This window comes from Carettochelys insculpta, chromosome 19, assembly GCF_033958435.1.
Source record: "Carettochelys insculpta isolate YL-2023 chromosome 19, ASM3395843v1, whole genome shotgun sequence".
In the NCBI taxonomy this organism is placed as follows: Eukaryota; Metazoa; Chordata; order Testudines; family Carettochelyidae; genus Carettochelys; species Carettochelys insculpta.
Window position 1 is genome coordinate 21,404,069 of NC_134155.1, and position 23,530 is coordinate 21,427,598.

General features: G+C 37.4%; 1 protein-coding gene across 9 annotated transcripts in view; it reads right to left on the reverse strand.

Annotated features, from left to right (window-relative positions):
- Positions 1 to 279: 279 nt before the first annotated feature.
- The window catches only part of NCBP3 (nuclear cap binding subunit 3), a 39,834-nt gene continuing 16,583 nt past the window's right edge, over positions 280 to 23,530 (reverse strand). For 4 of the 9 annotated variants that reach the window (XR_012648131.1, XR_012648127.1, XR_012648132.1 and 1 more), the window contains 9 exons: positions 22,895 to 22,968; positions 19,778 to 19,886; positions 18,207 to 18,306; positions 17,747 to 17,853; positions 14,910 to 15,192; positions 10,965 to 11,122; positions 9,472 to 9,636; positions 3,374 to 7,099; positions 280 to 757 (listed from right to left, as the gene is read on the reverse strand). Coding sequence is in view for 2 of the 9 variants with exons in the window: in XM_075013825.1 (XP_074869926.1) it covers positions 6,864 to 7,099; positions 9,472 to 9,636; positions 10,965 to 11,122; positions 14,910 to 15,192; positions 17,747 to 17,853; positions 18,207 to 18,306; positions 19,778 to 19,886; positions 22,895 to 22,968 (1,232 nt within the window). In the remaining 7 variants the exon portion in view is untranslated. The other 5 variants (XR_012648129.1, XR_012648130.1, XR_012648128.1 and 2 more) reach the window with 5 other exon arrangements.

The window sequence follows — 23,530 nt, forward strand, 5'->3', positions numbered from 1 at the left end:
AGCACTTCATTAAGCTAATTATCCACTGCGGCAACTCTGAAGTGTTAAACTTCAAAGTGCCAGCTCACGTGTAGCCGTGGGTCACCGCCGGTACTTCGAAGCGCCTGGGCAACTTTGAAGTCCCTTTACTCCTCAAAATTTTGAGGCACTTCGAATTACTGGCAGGTGAGCCGCAGCTACACACGAGCCAGCACTTTGAAGGTTAACAGTTCGAAGTTGCCGTGGGGGAAATTAGCTTAATGAAGTGCTGCATATACACCGTAGCACTTCATTAATAATCTCCCGACACCCTACTTACCATGCTCCCTTTGAAGTAGGGAGCTAGTGTAGACACAGCCACTGTGTAGCAATCAATGCTCTAGGAATGAAAGCCTTCTGCTCCTTGAGACTTGAGTTAAAGACTTCCTTTCATCCCACAACCTCCCCATATTCTAGGATGCCTGCCTGGAAGAGGAGGCTGCGTAACTTGGTGAGGAGGGCGGGTGGTTTATCATAGGGTGCAGGGGGACTGTGTGCTCCAGAAGCTTTTCCTGTGCCTCATCAGTTCTGTTTGCTCCCCACGTGAGCCTCAACATCTCATCCCGAATCTTACACATTCCTGTCCTCCTGTTCCATTCAGATGACCTCTGGCAGCGTTCACCTCCATGCATTCACGCGAGAACCATCATTTTATCCCATGTACTTTTCTCGCCTTCTGATCCATGATAGCCAAAGCATGGGAGGAGGTGGGGAGCAGGTAACAGATTCCTGGTTGCAGCTGGATTAGAAAAAAAAAGAAGCGTGGACTTTAGGGAAGATCCATGGTAAAACAGGTTAACTCTTTCACAATGAAAAAAAGCACTATGCTTCACAAAAAATACATGTTACACACAAGGCCAAATTTTTAATTTTGAACTGACCACCTACCAGGAAGGTGGAACACACAGCAGAGGCGCCCCACCCCAGGAGCTGTACTGATTTTGGTGGCAGGGATGGTAAGCAAGAGGTTGGTGTTATTGCTCTTTGAAAACATGTGCTGAGAATTTTTGCAAGGTACAGCCATCCTGGCTATTTGTTGTATGCATTTGCAAAGGGGACGGAACGTTTGCAAGTTCCCCCACCTGACAGCATGCTTGTAGCCTACAGCTTTCCTTTTCCAGAGACCTGAAAGGGGAGGGGCAGTGGGCAAGGGTGTAGGGGCTGATGCAGTCAGCACATGGTCACCCTCGGTCTGGAGCAGCAGGCTGTTCTCCGGTATTCTACCTTCAAGCCCACTGCAAACAGCAACAAACCTGCATGGTTTGGTGGGGATGAGGAAGAAGAGGCAGATGGTTTCAGTTACAGAACTGAGGCAACTTCCCCTATCTCATCCAGGTTTCTGTGTGTTGTATCAGTCTTTTCCGAATCAGAAAGCAGGATAAGATAGTGGATGGTGACTGAATGTGGCCAGAAACCTGAACGTTATGCTGCTATGCTTAGTTCTACAATGATGCCCGATCTCCTGCTCCTGGCAGCACTAACTTGACTTTGTCAGGACTTTGTGGGAACGTGAGGATACTGAAATTCGAATTTATAAAACCCAGAGTTACAAAATCGATTTTAATAAACTCGAATTTATCTCGTAGTGTAGACAGCCTCTGAATAGGAAAAAGGTTTACATATCTCTGTCAGGACAACATTTACACAATGAGCATTTCTTTCATATCAACCCATTAATTTTCCTAAAAATCACATAACTGGAAGCAAACTTGAGAGGATCTGTATCAGAGAGGTAGCCATGTTAGTCTGGAGGATCTGACATCATAATGCCAAATCATAAATCTCCCATCTCAGAGTTACAATATTGAAATTATGATATAGTCCTAATAGAATTAGCATGGGCCATGGGCTGCTTTTCGATCATCAGCCAATTAAGCAGCTTTCCATATCTTCATTAGCATACAAAGGTGTAGTAATCTGATTTATGGGCACACTACTCCATCGTCCTTCGGACTGAAAGACAACAGTTGCAACGCCGAGGTATCAGATCATATTCAAGAGAGAACCCTATTTATTTATTAAAATTTGACATGACCCTCACTCAACGCTTTTCTAGAGTATAAACGGTGCATTTTTAGTACACTAAAATTTTAACATGAGCCAGCTTGAATATTTTTCAATGAAAAATGGGGGTATGATAAAACTGTGGAAAAAATTAATCATATTTCAATTAAATTTGTGTGAAAAACTGACCAAAAGGTTAAATTTTTGTTTCAAAATTGTGTGTGTGGGGGGGGGGGGGGGGAAATCACTCACTCTTTTGTTTTAGAAACTTTACACCCTGTCCCTCCCCTATCTTTTCTTTCTTTTGACTGTGGGGAGAATTAAAATGAAAAAAGTAACTTCTCTTTTCTTCAGTCCTCCACTTTCTTTTACTGTCATTCCCCATCATTTACAGGAGAGCAAAACAGTGGACTTTTTCTCAAAGCTAAATGAAAAAAAATATTTCAATTTTCAAAAAATCTAAATAGTGAGTATTTTTCAAATTTTGCAAAACATTTGACTTTTTTCTGATCAGATCTACTTTCAAATAAGGGCTTGATTGAAATAACTAGTGCAAAATAAGTTATTCTGCAAAAGCTACTCTAGAATAGCTTTCATAGCATCCACATGGAGAGCTATTTCAGAAAATCATTATGGAAACAAGCCTTTAAGTAGAAGGAGCAAACTGCTTTTTTTGTTATGTATTTGTATAATGCACAGGAAAATGAGATCCTCATGTGACTGAGGCTCCTACAGTCTGTCACAACACGAACAGTAAGCACTGTCACACACATTGGCTGGCTGAAGTACTGTTGACCCTCTAACACAAAGGATTATTATTTAACATTTATATTGTGGGTAGTGTCTTAAAAGCCATAAACAGATTGAATCTTATTGCACTAGGCACTGGACAAACATAACAGTCCCTGTTCTCTTAGATACATCACAAAAGAAGAAAAGGCATTACAAACCCAAACATTTAAAAATCGTTTGCAAGACATGTTTAACCAAACTTCAAAAAATTAGCTCCTTTAACCTTGTTGCGATCAGGGAGTACCAATTTACACTGAAACACACTATAACCAACTTGTTTAGATTACAGAAGCATGAAGTAAAACTAAAGGTTGTTTAATACAGATTAATGGATTTCATCCCAATTAACCTCATAAAAAGTGACCAATGAAGGGCTAATCAATGCACCCACATCCTGTATTACAGGTTGAACCTCTGAGTCTGGCAACATCCATAATGCGGTGTGACTTTAGCTAGCTGGGTATCTCTCATGGGAGTGGCCAAGTTTCCCATGGTCCCATAAAGTTTGTTTACATCCACCAGGCTTGGCTCTTAGTGCTGTTATTCAGCTGTAATTTACCTCTAAACAGCATCTGAGAGCACAATAAGAAGTCTAAGTGTTGGTAATGCTGCTAGACAATATTGACCTTCCAGGGTTTGGAAAATTCACTCATTCAACACCATTCAAGTCCCCAGGGTGCAGGACTAGAGAGGTTCAACTTGAATTAGGGTCCTGGCGGCACTGCAGTAAGCCTTTTTCAGGGCATTAATGTAATTTCAAACAGTTTTTATTTGGAAGACGACCAAGCCAACAGACTTCAGCAATATCCACTTAAAGGATGAAATATTTTCAAATTATAGTTCTTGCCTTGAACTGAAAAAGAAAGAAAAAAAATTACTACTATTACTCTCTTCTTCTCTGGTCTGTTACAGAATTAATTTATCTGAAAGAAAAATCTTGATTTTCACAAGTCCTATGGGCCTAGTTCTGCCTGCGTGGGTAGCTTGGAGGATTGAGGCCTAAAATACCACATGCCCATTTATTTTGAAAAACAGAATGCAAGTCACCTGAACCCCTCACTAATGTTTTTCCCCCCTTGATCAAAAAATGATCTAAAGCAGCAGCTCCAAACTATTGTATTGGTGACCCCAGGCACACAGCAAGCCCCTGAGTACAGCCCCCCATTTATAAATTAAAAACAATTTTTATATTAAAAATTATTCTTCATGACATCCCATTTCAGAACCTCTGAGCTAAAGGAAGTCTCCAGGTATTTCTATAGCATTTCACTTACAGAACTGAGGAGTGCTCATTTCCCTTCCTTAGTATAGGCAAGGCAGAACATTCATTTCCAGACCTAAAACACTTTGGACTGACTTCATTTATTCTAATGGTATAGACAGGTCAAATTTCTCACATTCACTATGTGAACATTTATTGTCAACACCATTCACTTAAAGTTACCCATATTTTGGTCATGTGCTTTATCCTTCATTGTAATATACAGAGACCTAAAACTATTTTTTCCTGCATTCCTTCCACTTTTCTCATTTAATTTCTACCACAGAAGATTCAATAATGACTTGAAAACTAATGAAATGCCTATTGCACAAGAAAGTGGAAAATGCTTAATAAAATAAGGGAAAAGGATTTCTAATACACCTGACTAAAACTTTTCCCCTATATCTTTTGTTAACATCTGCTTAAATTCATTGAAAAACGAATGTTTTGGGGAAAGAATATCTTTGTTAAAAAGACTCAATACCCCCTTTCAATTAAGACAAAAAAGAAAACAATACACACTCTGTCTGAGACAATCAACAGTGTTCTAGCCAAACCAGTGTGATATGGCAAAAACCTTTCAAACCCTCTTTATAAAAGTGGGGCACAAGGTCAATTCTCTATGAATCTTTTATACGTTCCCTTTAACAACACTTAAATCACACTCACCATTAGGGCTCAGGGACTCAGTCCTAAAGATTTTTAAAACACTGCACACCCCAAGTTCTGAAGTGTGTGAAAGGCATAGTCACTTTTTGACCGAGAAGGAAGATACAAGCAACATGCCACCAGTACCATTAAAAACAGATAGAAGGCCCAGTTGCTCTGCTTGGCAGAACCTGCAAGGACTCCCAAGCTGTGCAGGGGCCTATCTACAGCTTGCATAATGCGGGGCTATATCATCTCCACCCTCAGTAATAAGGTGATATGCTATTGGAGTAAAAGCAGCAATACAAGTCAAATTATCTACAGCAGAAACACAACAGTTAAGGGAACTTTTATCACGATCTTATATGGGTCAGGGGTCAAAAATATTCTTATGCATGGTTCTATTTTAAAGCTTTGTGAGGAGAAGTATATTAATGAAAGTACACGTCAAAATAACCCTTTACAGTGATCAGATATTGCAGTCATTTACTCTGGTCATGAACAGTATTTTAGGCAGCCATGTTTACCAGACAACATTCAATATTAAATATATAAAAGGTGAATGTCACTAAATCAAGGAAATATTTAAGGTTACAAGCCCAGTCAGTCCCCAGTTCACCTGCTGTATTTAGTCACTGTAGCTTATCTTTCACTTTCCTATACTACTATCCTTATACACTCTGACATGATACAGGACGTTAACAGCAGATTCCTTGCTTTTGCAAAGTCCCAAACCTACATCAGTGTAGTATGAAAAAAATTAGAAAACAGAAGAAAATATGTTAAAAAGAAAGAAGGCAAATGGACACACTGACATTTTGAGCTAACAGAACTGAGGAATTAGATACACCACAACAGACTTGCAGGGTGTCATATCTTCGCAGGTAATATTTTTCTGAATGTTCTATTTACCAGAATGTGATATACATTACTCCTTTTCCCACAGTAGTGGGCAATTAAAATAAATCCACAAAAACAAAACAAAACAAAAACAAAATCAAACACCCCCACCCCCCCAAAAAAAGCAAACAAACAGATGAACATTCATTAACCTTTTTACCTACTATGGAAAAGGGTAAGAAAAGTGAATGTAACTAGGCAACCATGTGCACATCCACATATACTATACAGTTAGGACATTCAAATATATTGACATGAAACACATATCCTATAGTTTTCCTTTTCTCTTTCAATTATATTTTTTATATATATATATATATAGTTAAACAGCACATATGAAAACACCACTATAAGCTTTCACTGTAGCCAACAGAATTTTCACAAATATAAAAAATTATTTTAAGCTTTTAAATGATTAGATTTCTTCAAACATAATATAGCTATATGGAAAGGATTTTTTCAAATTGTTTCAATGTTTAAACTAAAAAAAATAATCTCAGGAATTTGCACAATTCTGTCAACAAATCCAACTCGGCAATCTTGAACTTGTTAAACTTCATTTAAAGCAAAAGTTTATCACCAAAATGAATGAAGCAGAATCCTTTTTGAGACTAATATGGTGGTGCTTCTCTGATGTTATTTTGAAGCATTTCTGTCCTAGGAGGTTTAGTTTAGATTTACATTTAGTATTTTGGAGGAGTGGGAGTCAGCAATCCCTTTATGATCTTTACCCGTGCTGGCAGCCCACCCAGGAAGAATCACTGTTCTTACCCTACATGGAGAATAATGGTGCTGGTAACAGCTATGAGGGCAAGGCAATAGTGATTATTATGAGTTCCCTGTTCTTTGGATGAACTGTGTAAAACATTTTCTTAAAAGACTCCATGTTAAAAAGATTCAGAACAAAAAGTCTTCTAAAAATCCAGAAGTAGCTCTGCCCCTTCTTTAAAGTTTGAAGATTGGGAGAAAAAAAATGTTTTGCAATAACTACCATAGGTTTGCTGTAAAAAATGGATATGATAATGCCCTACGCAACACAGGGCCACACATACTGAAGATGAGTGTGATTGCTTTAAATGTCAAGTGGTATGCAGGTCTTTACTGCTGTGTAAACAGAACGGAGAGGCTCACAGAACCTCAAGCAGAGTCCTGCCACGCCTCCATAATGTTCAGCTTTTGGGCAACGGAAATCTTGTCATGCTGCAGAGTTCAAATCTGGAGGATCAGAGTTTAAAGATCATCATGATTCGGTGTCTGACCCTGAACTGCTCTCCCGGCTAATTTCAATTTGTAAAGATGGCAAATTATCTAATCGGCTTTTCTTCTGGCGAGATTGTTCTTTTTCTTTTATTAGAGCACCCCATGCCCGCTGGAGCTCTGAATCATCCTCCTCTGGAGATGTTACTGAGTTTTCTGATTTATCTTGAGTCTTTTCTTGTGTCTTAGGGGCCGATCCTAAGCGGGTCCATAAGTTACCTAATTGGATTAAAAACAACATATTTGAAAAAAAACGCACAAAAATGGATAATAATGAAAAACATTAGAAAAAATAACATATCCAAAATGTCTTCAGTTTGCATTGCATTTACGAAAATTTGACCATATCAACTGTGTTCTCAACATTTTAAAAAATGGAATAGATTGTAAAAACTGTGAAAATGGTGCTTTTATTCAGTTCTACTATCTTATGAATGCAGAACAATCCTTCCTTATAACAGCAATAGTATATTTCTACTAATTTTTTTTTTATTTCTGTTAGAACTGTAGAATTGCACATATTTAGTCAGGCTTTGCTATACTAGAAAGTGGTACCACTTTATATAGTGTAATTACACTAGTACAACCCCACTTAATGGGGGCACAGTTATATCTCAGTAACTGATATAACTTATTCTCCTACCAGCATGAGAATAGCAACCAGTATAAGGGCAAGTCTACGCTGCAGGGTTAGACCAATCAAGGTTATGCAACTCCACAGCTTAGGTTGACTTACTGCAGCATCTACAACACACTGAGTCAACAGGAGAAACTCTCCTATGGATTCACCTTATACTCCTAATTCTGGTGGAGTACTGGAGCTGACGGGAGAGCAATCTACGGTCAATTTAGTGGCTCTTCACTAGACCAGCTAAATTGCCCCCCGTACATTGATCACTGCAGTGTCAAGTGCTTTTTTTCGTGCCAGTACTGAGTACCGGCACCTCAGCAGTCCCAGCCACGGGACTGGCTGGGGATGTCGGGGTAGGGGGATGCAGGGAACCAGCTGAGTACTGGCTCCTTTCTCTCGCTCTCTCTCTTTTAAACAAAAAAGGCACTGGCAGTGTCTATTTCCAACTAGTGGAGACAAGCCCTAAGATACCTTTATATTGTACCCACGCTAGGAGCTGTACTGGCATCTGTATATTGATTAAAAATAATTACCATATCCCTAAATAACACAGTTATATTGATACAAAAATCTATATAGCTCAGATCTAAAAGAGTAGGATTCTAATGCATCATCAAAAGAAGTTGTAAGTCTTCTCCCAGTACTTGTCTTACACTTGTGCAGCTTTATTACTGGTAATTCACAAGTATGAAAGAGCACAGTATGGCTGTGGCTACATGACACAGTAAGCTCAAAATAGGCCATTTCGGCATGTGGAACTGTCTAAATGGTACCACATGCACAAATAAAGACTATTTCAAGGCATCCACATGCTCCTCATTCAATGAGGTGTACAGGGATGCCGGAATAGCACACCCATTATCTTGAAAAACCACTCTATCCCAAAATAGCACTGCCATCTAGACATAGCTTGTGACTCCCAGATTATATTTTCAGGGCTGTCACCAAGAAGAGCTTTCCTTCTGTACAGTGAGAAAATGGGACCAAGCCTTGCTAAGAAAATTACAGAACTGTACTAATTTTTTCATAAAGTCTCTTCTGAAAACAGAACCACAATTTAAATAGAATGACAATGAACATAATTGTTATTGCAATTCACAGTCAAAATTAATAATGGTCAGGAACATAAATGAACGGTTTGAAATGCAAATTCCTTGGTTACTACAGTTTTGCACTTTTTATTCATTCCTTCTATTAACCCATCAGGGTTTGAGATAGGTTTAACATCTGCTCTGTTCAGAGAAGCTGAGCAAAAATTCAACACATATTAGACAACAGCATTCAGGAAAAAAATTGACTAAAACGTTCCTTAACACTATATATTTTGAGAAAAAAAGTAGAAATTAAATGCAATAAATTACATAATAATTCAAACATCATTCTATGATGTTCTCCAAGACCACATTTTGAAGACACTTGGGCCAAATTCTGCCCTCAGAAAAGCATGAAGGTCACAGCAATTACACCTCTCTCTCCAGGAAGAATTTAGCACTTAAGACTTCTAATAACCATTGATAAAGTGGTTTACAATTTCAAAACACTCTACTAACATTCACTGCTTGATTTCTAACTCCAGACAATATTATTCCTCCAGGTTTTCATTTCAAGTTCCTCTTGTTCCATAGAATGGAAGCCATACAGTATCCTAAATGGAATAAGCCAACACTTGTGATCTTCATTACAAAAACCAATATAGCTATTTGCAAGTTATTCACATAGGGAGTTAGTAATAAAGCTCATGAAACCCATCTTTATGCAAGATTATCAAGTCTAGAATTTTATCTACACGAATGGCAAACTTTAACATTTAAGAATAATATTCTCTTCTTCAGTTACTATCCTTTGGTTATTTTCTAGTCAAACACCACTAACAAACAAACAAAGACATCGTTGATGTGTGTAGTCACAAGCTACCTGTGCACACCTCAAGTAAATAAAATATTCTCTCTGTGAAACGAACCTGATTTCTTCTCTCTGGTGTCAGAGTACAGGCCTTTCACATCTTGTTTGGGTATCCCTAACCGGCTATGTACGTCTGACACTGGCTCCCGACGAGGATTGGAGGTGCTACTTGGGGTCTTGACTTCTGGAGAGTGTGGTCTCTTTCCTAGTCTCTGCCGTATATCTGGAAATAGCATGCCACAGTGATTAAACTGAATCATAATTTACTGCATTTATTTTAACTCTCCCAGCTAATCCTATGTCCTTTGTCCATTTGCACAATTTGGAATTAGACAGGTTATCTATGGTTGATTTTTTCTGAAGTCTTCCCATTAAATCTCAGCATAGTTGCTGTCTTTGAAGTGCTCTGAAGTCCTGTATAACAGATTATCCAGGCTTGAATTATTTGTCACATGGCATCTTTGCAAAGCATCTCTTTTAGGATATTGACACTTACGTGGCTGGGCTTTGCCTCAAAGTTTAAAAGAAGTAACAACTGTTCTAAAGACTGCCAAAAGCCCTCTTTGTTTTGGATTACATTTCTATTTTAGGAATACAAACACTGAAAGAAGAGAAAAGGGTTTCTGTCCATTGTGAGTTATTTATATGAAAACTATGACTCCTTCATTAATTAGATTTTAGAACACATTAAAAACCTGCTTTAAATTTAAATACACCACACTATATTGAAAACCTCTGCTTCTGCACGAGGACTCTGACGAAAACAAGAAAGCAAATGGAACAGGAAGAGATATGTAACTAGGACATGAAATATTAAGGAAAGATATTTAAGAGCTGCATTATTTAGGCATTATGCACATGTAAGAGGACATTAGAAGTTACAAGCACAAGTTTAAAAAAACAGAAATGAAAAGAACCAATTGCCTTAGACTAAAACTCAACAAATTGCAAGTCGGTAGCAACCAAAATATTCTGCACTTAAACAAGTATTTCATTCAAGATGTTCAAAGTGATTCATGTTTGTTATCTGTATCATGTTAACCCCAAAATGTGCTACATATTTTGATATGCAAATTCAGAAACCCTGCATTAGAAAGCCAGAATCTAAAAAGACAAATAAAAATGTGTGGCGAATGGCTACAAGCATCACTAAATTCTTCTTCATCTCCATCCAAGTATACATTTTTCCCTAAAGCAAGCCACAGCTTTGTCTCTAGTTTTCTTATGCTTCTCCCATTCAACACTAATCTGCCCTCTATATAAGTGAGCAGTTCATTCATAAGGTTAAAAACAGTAGGCAGTATACATACATTTCAACCAGCTCCTCACAGCTGAATACAAACCACCCGAAATTTATCTATGAATTGTAAAAAAAAAAAAAAAAAAAAAAAGGTCTTAATGTAAGATTTTATATTAGTTATGAAGTTGGAAAAACCTGAAAGAATACTGAACTACATATATGCTGAACTCCAACTGAAAATAAATTCTACAGGTTTATAAATTGCAGCACTGCACACATCCATATGAAACATCCACTGCATATTGCTTTACCTGATTTTGTAGTGCTGACTGGTTGACGCTGCCCTGTATTATTCTGACGTTTTTCCTCTAACAGTAGTCTTACATCAGCCACTTTTTCTGACGATCCTTTGCTGCCAATTCGGTTTTTAACATTACTGGATGCTATGCTATCTGCTCTCATAGAGTTCCTAAATATAGACAGACACAATATGTTTCTAGTCAGCAAATAAAGTCCCATGTATGAAGCCCAAAAGAGCCCTCAGGAAGTCTTTTTGTGCATAAACACATTTTGGAAATTAGTGTTACCCTATTAAGAAATGAGGGAGAAAACACAAAACTTATGACTTTAAAACAAATAAACCAAAAAACCAACCAACCAAAACAAAAACAAAAACCTTAACCCTTTCAAAAAAATTAGTCTTGGCTCTTCTTCCAGCAAATTATCGTAAATTCTTCCATATTGGGCATTCTACCATCTAAAACTCTCAAATAACTGGCATTTTAACCATAAGTAAATTTTAATTATGTTTTCCATAAATATAGTATAGTGAAAGTAAATACAAATAAATGCAGTATAAGTTTATAGTGTACAATACTACTGTTGTCGTCAAATAAAGTACTTTGCATACATTTTTGTTTGTTTAAATATCTAATTGTGTTTTTCTTTAGTGTTATGCATTGCTAGGTATACCTCTCTATTATCCAGAATATCTGAAAATCTGGCACCCTTCTGGTCCCAAGGCTGCCAGATATGAAAGAGTTTACTGTATAAATATGTTCAGAACTTTATAGGCTGTATATTCTGCATTCAGCATTCTTCAGGAGCCTGTAACAAATAGGTATCAATATTTTCCCAGTTTTAATCCAAGATACAATAGACCTCCAAGATACACACAACCGCAGGTATCTTGGGTTAATGCGGCTCTGAGTGGCAGGGAAACTGACTAGCGCTGCTGTACTGTTCAGTTTCCCGGCTCCTATCGGTATGGCAGCCGAATGGCTGCTGCCAGTGACAGCAGAGTTGTGTGGGAAATTTGACTTACGCGAGGGCTGCGACAAGTTGGCGATCTATTGTATAAGCATATCTTGTCAAAACAACAAAGACAAAGAGTACCAACACTTCTCTAAACTCAAGTTCATCATTTTTTGTTACTCATGACTATAGTAACTGTTCACAGAGACTGCCTGTAAACATTTTACCTCTTAGGGATAGTGCAGTTAAGAGATACATTGGCAGGCTATGATAGTTCAGAACTTGCAATCCCTTTCACTAAAAATGTCTTTTCATTAGAAAGATCTGCTGCCATCAGCACTATTCTACAGTATTCTGACCACTATGAGGTACTCTGAAAACTAAAAATATTGATGTGAAAAGCTCAATCAGTATCTGTTTCAAACAAAAATACACCAGGTTAATGTCAACAAAGCAGTTTGACTGCAGTCAAAAGTAATTCAGAGTAAATGAACAGTCTCAGAACTTTCAGTATGATTTAATTCACAATATAATGGTTCTATCATTTTATGCAATATTACTAAGGTGCCATTATAGATATATTAGATTATCAGTGCTGAAATTATTAAAACTAACTTTAATTTTTATCATTAAAAGGTTATTGTTGGTTTGCAGTTGGTGTCAGTTTTTGCACATTTCTCCTAGATTCAGCAGTGAAAACGCACTAGTCAATTTGATTTATTTTAATAGGGTTCTCAAGTATTAACACAATGCTGGAACGTTAGATTTCTAAAACTAAAAGGGAACAGTAACAGAGAGAAAGCCGTGGTAGTCTACATACTATCAAAACAAAAAAGCAGTCCATTAGCACTTAAATTTGTGCAACAATTTTACATTTCATGTAAGGGCAATTTCAGTGAATTTTCTGTATTTCTTCTTTTAATTCTCTCTCACTAAATCATGTGAAAGCTGACTAAAGAGGATATGTTAATGCTGTCACCCCTTTTAAGTATCTGAGGGGTATCTGTTTCCGCAGAACAATCAGAAGTCCTGTGACACCTTACAGACTAACAGATTTTTGGAGGATAAGCTTTCATGGGCGAAGACCCGCTTCATCAGATGTATCTGACAAAGTGGGCCTTTGCCCATGAAAGCTTATGATCTAAAAAATCTGTTAGTCTATGAAGGTGCCACAGGACTTCTCATTGTTTACCTTTTATTTAAGTTATTACAGTTCTGTCACTGAACCGACAAATGACTGCGCTTAACAAAGAGTCAAATGAGATGAGATTTCAAAGACAGAGTCTCTAATCAGGTGCTAAGAATTTTCAGCATTAAAAATACTACACATCGTCCTATAGGTGCCACTTTAGAAGGGTTTCTTATTATATCAAGTCAAAGCTAAATATTGCAATGATTGTTAGGATCTTTATGTACACTGTCATCACTTCTTTTGAAATAAATGGTCTAGCTGGAATGATCTTAATACATAAAATGATTATACTGTTCACAGCAAAGAAAAGTAAATAGCTTCTGAACCTGTTTTTTGGACAATTATTTTATATTTACTATTTACTAAGCAGTATTTCAGTGCAGGTGCTAAACAAGGAAAGGAAGAGGTACACAGCCTGATTATGAATATTGATGAAACAAAAACAATAGTATTTAGAGATAAGGAAATCGGAAAGATCAGCGTAGACAGAATCGAACCTGAGAACGTAGAGAAGTTCATGTACTTGGGAAGCAACAAAACACATGACCTAGACTGTAAGAAGGACACAGCGACTAGAATAGTGAAAGCAAGAGCAAGTTTGAAGGAGATGGATAAGATCTGGAAAAGCAAAGCGATTAGCTTAAGAATGAAGCTGAGTGTCTTGAAAACGTGTATATTCAGCAGCATGTTGTACCAATGTTAGACATGGGTGATAAAGATTCGAAGAGAAGGATACTGGCGCTTGAGAGGAAGTGTTAAAGAAAGATCCTGAGAATAGGATGGATGCAGAAGGTCACCAACAAAGAAATATATAGGAAGATACAGCTGAAAGAGAACCTACTGCAGAAGGTTATACAATGCAAGTTACAGCTATTGGGGCATATCTGCAGAATGAAAACAAATGAAAAATCAAGACCCTGGTATTCAGCACAATGGACAATTTCAACAGGAGAGGCAGACCCCACAAAGAGTGGGTAGATGATATAGTAGATTGGTGCAGAGCTAGTCTACAGAAACTAAGCCACTCTGCACTGGACAGGGAAAAGATGGAAGGAAACAGTGAGGGAGGCATCCGACACCAACGGGCGCCGAGCCCATCGGTGGTTGTTGATGATGATGATTTCAATGGATTTTTACGTAACCAGTAAATACTTCCAGTCTTGCAAACACTTAAGTACATTAGTAAATTTAATCCTGAGTTGTCCTACTGAATGCAACAGGATAACTCATATATAAAATTACGACATACACATTTGCAGGATCAAATATATTACATGGGTATTAACCATTAAAGGTGACTGAAAATACTTCAGTAAATGAGATCCTGAATAGTTACTGTACTTTTTTAAATTAAAAGAGCAGTTTAGTTGATTTTGTCAATTTATACAAGTGATTACATTAATTTTCAATACAGGTTAATCCTCTCTAATCAGGCACCCTCGGGACCTGAATGATGCCAGAATTTGCTGAACCACTGGAAGTGAATATTGTTAGCACATTACCAAAACTTCAACTGCTTCCTGAGTTCTAAGACATTTAGGGGGTAAATTACAGCTAAATAACAGCACAGAACACTGAGAGCCAGGACTTGTGGCTGGCAACAGACTTTGTCTCTACAGGAAACTCAGCCACACTCACGATAAGAGGTTTTCTGGCTAACTAAAATCATGTTGGATGCTACTGGATGAGAGACTCCCAGATTACAGAGGTTCAGCTTGTAGTTTTCTAACTTTAAAAATACAATATAATGCAACAAATACTTTGTGACTGGGGAATTTAAATAATAAAATGCAAGAAATTACATCTTTACCTAATATTTTTCAATTGAGATTCCACCTCATCTGCATACATTGTCATTTTCATGCTCTTTTTGGGAGACGGAGTGGATATCATTTTCAGTTCAAGATCATAGTCCATTTCATCAGAATCAGATGCACTGGCACTTGATCGTCTTGCTGCACTGCGATCTCGAGCCTGCTTGAAAGCTTGTAGTTCATCCCGGTACTCAACTACAACCCTGTCATCCTCATCCATATCCTCATCTTCCTCCTCCTCTTCTTCCTCAATAGGCTCCTCAGGGACATTAACCAGACCTGAAGTATAACAATTAATTTTGATAGACTGTTGCTTATCTTTTTTCAGAAATGTTTGTGGAGTTTAGGTAGTCATGTTGGTTCCAATATACAAGACACAAGATAGAACAGATAATCTCTTTCATTAAATTCTGAAGAAAAGGTCCATTGAACTCAAAAACCTGCCTCTTTTGTCAGAAGTTTGTTCACTAAAAAATATTACCACATGTGTCTTGTCTGTCATAAAGTTAATTACAATCAAGATCTAGAAAAAAAATAGCAAGTAAATACAGGAAAAAATAAAATTGCCATGAACCATGCGGTAACTGGTACCATTCACTGTCTCAGAAGGGCAGTTAAGTACTACATCTGGATTTTTTTAAATGCCCAAATAACTATATGATGAATAATATGAATAAATATGTGCTAAAATAAAATATGTGCTTGTACAGTGACTTAATCTGAACTCTGCTGGTGCCAGAGGGCAGGATTATTTGCTGATCCCATATTCATCCTTGCACAACAGAATAAGCGCAACACGTACTGCCAATGACCTACATTTACAATATCGGAGGGGTAGCCGTGTTAGTCTGGATCTGTAACAGCAACGAAGGGTCCTGTGGCACCTTACAGACTAACAGAAAAGTTTCGAGCATGAGCTTTCGTGAGCACAGACTCTGATGAAGCATCTGATGAAGTGAGTCTGTGCTCACGAAAGCTCATGCTCAAAACTTTTCTGTTAGTCTATAAGGTGCCACAGGACCCTTCGTTGCTGTTACATTTACAATAGTTACTCATTAAAAATATTAATTTAAAAATTAAATTAAAAATGTCACAGATCTTAAAATCGGGTCTTGTTTGTACTTTTACCCTATTCTGCACAGATTTCACATGGTGACGAGCATTTCCTCAAATCGAGGGACTTGGCCAAAAAGGGATTTTGCAGGAGGTTCCCAAGGATATTTTAGGGGTGGGTTGCGGTGCTTCTCACAACTCCTTTTTGGGCCTTGGCCCCTACAATTACAACACCACGACATTTCAGACTTGAACAGATGAAGTCATGAAACTTATGATTTTAAAAATCTTATGACTGTGAAATTGACCAAAGTGGATCATGATTTTGGTAGGGCACTAGTCACATGGAACAGGAGGGAAAGAAAGCTCCATCAAATAAGACAGTGTTAATCACACGGAGTTATATGGATGATGGTGCACAATTTCAGCACCCTCTTCCAATCTTTATGTAACTCAGCACATATACAGGAATGCAGTCTAGAAAATTTATTGTTTTTTTTATCAGCCTTTGTTTTAAATAAATAAATAAACAATGTAGTCAGTAGATATGCTGCCTGCTTTACAGCTGTTCCTTAGCACTTAACATATTTTTCCCCATATGCTGTTCCTAATACACATAAATTATGTGACCATTGTAAAGACTAAAATACCAATTAGAAGCTTGTTCCATTGGATTTTCTGGAACATATGGCCCTACTACCCAACTGTTTTATTTATGCCATGTATTGTAAGACAAGAACTGAAATGGCAAATATCACAGTGTAACATGCAGTGTAAACAAATGGTTAGAGATTTTTGTCTTTCGTACTCTAGATCACATTTCCTAAATCTCTAAAAGGAAACAACGAAGTAAAGTGAAGTACCTACGCTTAACGAGTTGATGTTTCGTAACCGAACTGTTGCTTGCAAAATCATATGACTCACTTAAAAAAAATCAAAGTGCTGATGGAGAAAAATCATAGCTCTCTTTCACTTACCTGACACTGCTCTGGCTATCAGATTAATTATGCAAGCTAACTATTTACAAAAATGTCAGGTTACCAAACCCAAAGACAGTAACAACTATTAATGGAATAACTGCCAAACTGCAAGTATCTCAATTATTGTTTTAATTGTGAGAATACTTAAATGAAAAGTATTAGTTTAGAATTTACGTTTTGCATATTAATGCTTAGGTACCACTTTATACTTTCAGCAGAGGATCCTGAAAGGAATCCACAACTGTAATTTCTCTTAACGTTCTTGAGAAACAGTTATCAAGTTAATATTAAGAACAGTATTTAAAGCATTGAATGGATATTTGTGTTTCAGTCCTGTCACAGATTTCGTATGTGGTCTTCGAAAATTGGCAATCTCTGTGCCTCAGTTCCTCAACTGCAAAGGGTGAGTAATGCTGTCCTGTCACACAGAGAAGTATTGTAAGAATAATTCATTCAGACACTATGTGCCATATAAAGTAGATAGATAAACAGGGAAACAGGAAAAACTAGGTCATGGAATGAGTAAATCAGTGGCTAAGCTGGGTCAAGAATCTTAGTATCTTGACTCAGTTCCATGTCTTAACTACTGAAATGCCTCCACCCAAAATTAGTATGCGATAGCCACTATTTTCTCCTGAACTAAACTCTGCCTTGGTTAACTATTTAATGAGGTGGAGTGGACAGAAATGGCAGGCCTGTCAAGCACAAAGACTTATATTTCATTTCATTCTGCAACTTCACAACAGTGGCAACTTAACTTGGTTGAAGACAAAGTACACATTTCCAGTACTGTCAATTACCTGAATGCCGGTGTTTGTAAGGAGGTGTCAACCCAACATCATCTCCAATGAGTGTCCTTTTCTTTATGACATCACGATGGATTCGACGTGAATGATATCTTCGTTTCCTGGAACATGAACAAAAAGCAAATGCATTTCTGCCATGTAAAGGCCAAAAGAATGTGACTCAAATCAGCCATGGAGTAAACAGCTGTAATTTCCACTGACTAACAGCAGTTGAACACACCTATGGTTCTTTTGCCCAATCTGAATATCTTACTCATAAGCACTAATCAATTTTGAGTTAAAAACCTTAATTTTTATAAACAAAGTCAACAGATCAATTTTGCTCACATACAGGTGAATGCTTCCAACCTCCACCTGCCCCAGTCTTTGAAAACTTTGAGGGATAACACAAATTAAATAGCCTTGTAAGCACAGCTGGACAAATGCAAGGTTCTACTTGCCTCCATGTACTCACCAAGAATTGCTAAGAATTCCTTTCATACCACCATAATTAGGGTTGCCATATTTCATATAATATTGGCTTCTTCTTGCAGCTCCAAGCTCTTTTTTGTCATCTGAAAACGAGCACTGGAGTTATAGAAATACTTTTTCCCATGCAGGTGTCTTAACCATACTGGAGCAAACATAAAGACTACATCTATACAACTACCTAATCTCAAAATAAACTACACAAATTGCATAGCTCAGCATTTCCCAGATTAATTTGGCCACAGACACTTTTGGGCTTGGAATATATTAATGGAACGCATACACAGTGGTGTCGGGGAGGGTTTCATACTGAAAAACTGCCATACATAATGCTTAAAAGTTGATTTTAAAAAGTGTTAGTTTTTTGAGACGTTGTTATTTATTTATTTTTTTAACGTGGAACAAAAAAACCAAGCGAAAATCATCTAAATGAACAACTAATGTCCTTCTGATCAGAGGACAGTTAGCAACCCTATAATTAAGTATAAAAATTTAAAAACTGAATACAAACCCAAAACAAACATCAATATAACAGCCTAAAAATGGGTAGTTAGTGTCATTCTTTTGTACAAAAATAGATAGGACAATATTGTTCAAAAATGGACTGTTCTTATTTTGAATCAAGTTAGAAATAGGCTATTTTGGCATGTGGCGTTTTCTAAACAGTGCGACATGTCAAAATAAAGTGGTATTTCAAGACATTCCTTTACTCTTCCTGTGATGAGGTGTACAGGGAGGTTGAACTAGCATGCCTGTTACTTCAAAATATTTTGAAATGAAAGACTTTGTATAGATGCATGTCAGCTATTTCGGGGATACCACAGTCAAAGAGTGCCCACTCAAAGATATGAAGTACGTATAGTAAATGGCAGTCTCAAATATTGTTGAGCTATGAAATAGCCAATCTCCTTCATCTGAGTAAAACATTAGTGCACTTACTAGGAACAAAAAGGTTTACAATGCTTGATAAGTCCTTTGAAACATAACGGTAAAAGACACTGAGTTTAATTAGTTTCCTTCTATGGAGATATAAGTTTCCAACGATCATGTTTCACTTTAAGAGCTGGAATATGGAGACTATCTACTTAGAGATGTCACTATGAGGACTGTATGAAAAAGAACACAGTCAAATTGGGAAAAATAGTTACTGCTTATGTTTACCTTAAATGCATTCATGTTATCTATTTATATGACCATAACAGCTTCCCCTAATAACACACAGCGAATGCCTGCACCATTAGCATGACAAAGAATTCTTGATGTTCAGAAAAGGCAAGGATCACCTTTATGCAGAAGGCTATCACAAAGCCTATTTTGAGGACTTCAGTGGTAAATAAACCTTTTGCTGAACCTTTGAACCTGGCTGAATTTCACTCAAAGTAAGTTTTACATAAATATTCTTCACACAGTAAAAACGCACACAAGTACGATAAGATCTTAACATATAATGCTTGACAAGCAATCTAACACTTTCATAATGATGCTATTTTTATCTGTATTGTACAGACATTAGACACCTTCAAACTCTAGATAGTCCCTTTGCAGTGCATCATTTACCTTTAGTAGCAAATCTCATGAACAGTTTGTTTCCTTTAGCCAACTTGTTGGCTGGGCGAAGATCATTTCTTAGGAGAGAATCTTCCTCTACCTGGGAAAGTGTATCCAACTTTGCAAAGAAAATATTTTAGAAAATAAGATATTTTTCAGTACAGATTACATTCAACGGCAAAGCTAACAAATACTACCAAGAAAGTGTATTTGTGTGTTAGGAACTTTCCATCTGATTTGTGAACAACTCATGCATCTGATGAAGCAGATCTTTCCCCATGAAAGCTTATGCTCCAAAATATTTGTTAGTCTATAAGGTGTCACAGGACTTCTTGTTGTTTCAGCTGTTTTGTATCTCTTTAACAGACTGCTTTATTAAAGGAATAATAGCAGGTTAAAATTATTTCCTTTTTAAAAAGAGATTCCCCCTCCCTTTCTTAAAACCCTAAGGGCACGTCTACACTACCACATTCCTTGGAAGGAACGATGGTAATTAGGGTGTTGGGAGTTTACCAAAGAAGTGCTGCCATGCATTGGCAGCATTTCATTAAGCAAACTGCCCCCTGAGACAACTTTGAAGTTTTAAACTGCGAAGTACTGGCACATGTCTAGCTACGGCTCACCTGCCGGTACTTCGAAGTGCTGGGGCAACTTCAAACTCGAGGTACCAGCAGATGAGCTGTGGCTAGATGCATGCCAGTACTTCGAAGTTTAAAACTTTGAAGTTGGCAAGGGGGGCGGAAATCAGCAGCACTTCATTAGTAAACTCCTAACACCCTAATTACCATCCTTCCTTCAAAGGAAGGTGGTAGTGTAGACAAGCCCTAAGTTACTAAAACTAAGCATTTAAAAAAAAATCTAATTTACTTTCCACTACTTCTGACCACAACATACTATATTCAACCTTTTACATTTCATGTAACCTGAAGAATGAAAGGCAACTAGTTTATTTTACTGTTTGCTTATAGCCAGTTTCTAGCCCAGTGATCACATACAACAAAACAAATAAAAAAATGTTTATCTAGAAAAGTTTCCATTAAAATTTAAAATAATTAAACTTACTTAACAATATTAAGTTTGTTTTACACAAACTGAAATTTGGGCCTACGCTGACCTGACATTGTTATATTAAGCAGCTCATTTTAAATGAAACAGCTTTTCAAAAATTCTTTTGGCTCTAGCAGTATCTCAGAGGGTTTCTTTTGAAAAAAAGAATAAGAACGGCTATACTGGGTCAGACCAAAGGTCCATCCAGCCCAGTAGCCTGTCTGCCGACAGTGGCCAGTGCCAAGCGCCCCAGAAGGGGTGGACCGAAGACAATGATTAAGTGATTTGTCTCCTGTCATCCATCTCCAGCCTCTGACAATCAGAGGCCAGGGACACCATTCCTACCCTTGGCTAATAGCCTTTTATGGACCTAACCTCCAGGAATTTATCTAGCTCTTTCTTAAATTCTGTTATAGTCCTAGCCTTCACAGTCTCCTCTGGCAAGGAGTTCCACAGGTTAACTATGCACTGAGTGAAGAAGAACTTTCTTTTATTAGTTTTAAATCTGTGACCCATTAATTTCATTTGGTGTCCTCTAGTTCTTGTATTATTGGCACAAGTAAATAACTTCTCCTTATTCACCCTCTCCACACCTGTCATAATTTTATATACCTCTTTCATGTTCCCCCTCAGTCTCTTTTCTAAACTGAAGAGTCCCAATCTTTTTAGCTTCTCCTCATACAGGACCTGTTCCAAGCCCCTAATCATTCTAGCTGCCCTTTTCTGAACCTTCTCTAGTGCCAGGATACTGTTTTTGAGGTGAGGAGACCACATCTGTACACAGTACTCAAGACATGGGCGGACCATAGATTTATATAGGTGCAGTAAGATATTTCTTGTCTTATTTTCTATTCCTTTTTTAATAACATCTAACACCCTATTTGCCTTTTTGACTGCCTCTGCACACTGCGTGGATGTTTTCAAGGAACTATACACGATAACGCCAAGATCTCCTTCCTGATTAGTTATAACTAAATTAGCCCCCATCATATTGTAAGTACAGTTGGGGTTGTTTTTTCCAATGTGCATTACCTTCCACTTACCCACATTAAATTTCATTTGCCATTTTGTTGCCCAATCACTCAGTTTGATGAGATCTTTTTCAAGTTCTTCACAGTCTGCCTTTGTCTTGACTATTTTGAACAGTTTAGTGTCATCTGCAAACTTTGCCAACTCACTGCTCACCCCTTTCTCCAAATCATTTATGAATAAATTGAACAGGATTGGTCCTAGGACTGACCCTTGGGAGACACCACTAGTTACACCTCTTCATTTGGAAAATTTACAGTTTATGCCTACCCTTTGTTTCCTGTCTTTTAACCAGTTTTCAGTCCATGAAAGGACCTTCCCTCTTAGCCCATGACAACTTAATTTACATAAGAGCCTTTGATGAGGTACCTTGTCAAAAGCTTTCTGGAAATCTAAGCATACTATATCCACTGGATCTCCCCTGTCTGCATGTTTGTCAACCCCTTCAAAGGACTCTTAACAGATTAGTAAGACATGATTTCCCTCTGCAGAAACCATGTTGACTTTTGCCCAACAAATTATGTTTTTCTATGTGCCTGACAATTTTATCCTTTACTATTGTTTCAACTAATTGGCCTGGAACTGATGTTAGAGTTACCAGTCTGTAATTGCATTACTGTTCCCTGCTGTTGTAAGAATAATACAAATGAGAAGCGTGTGACTGAAATGCACACACTTACCTTCCTCCTCCTCCTTTCTTTATCTCCTCCTTCCAGACTTTTCCATACCTGCTTTCATACTGTACTCACAAAGGTGGAGCAGCTTCTGACCGGTCATCCTCAAAACCAAGGGTTCATAAAGCCATCCTAGCCTGATATCACCACTGTGACAATTTCTGGACTTCCTCTAGCCTTAAGTGTTTTTATAAGGATTCAATCTGATTTAGTAATTCAATTACTAATTTAATTTATGATTCTACAGAACAGTCTAAAATCTGTATAGTATTTTTTAATTAAGAAAATATCTGAAAGCATCAGGATAGACTATCTGAAGAAATGCATTTCCCAAAGCTGAATCTCTCATGTTGAACATTTTTCTTTATGTACTCACCTCAACATCACTTGGATTATCATCCTCAACCTCTCCTTCCTCAGTCTCATCATCCGAGCTTTCCTCCTGTTTGTCTAAGAATAAACAAATTTAAGAAATTCTTCCTGATTTTATGTCACCAGCATTGGTTTTCATTTCCTTATATTTTCTGAACTCAAACCAATTGTTTTGTGTATCCTAGAAAATAAGACAGTAAACATCCGCAAAAATGTAAAACAGGTGCGTACACAACAAAACTAATGAATCAGAGAGCTTCTTTCATGCTGGTGCTCTCAATCCATGTAAGTGGTTGAAGTACGAGGGATGGATTCAGTTTAATTCTCCAATAAAAGATAACGTGACATTTCAGTTTATCGATGGCAGAGAGGTTATTAAATATCTTAATTTTGCTACCAGTTAAAATAGTTGCATGTTAAAGCTCCATAGTTACTGAGAATCTCTGCAGCTAAAAAATTCTGAGTTATTTCAGTTTTGCAAGCAAGCTTTTAACCAGTGATAATGGATTACAGCAGTCTATGGATTGTATACATTGTGCTTTGCTAGTTGATGGCAGATATTTTCAAGGGTTTTTGTGGATAAGAAAAAGATTTTGTTTATATGGTCAGGAGAAACTTGGTTCATACATTTCTGTAAGAC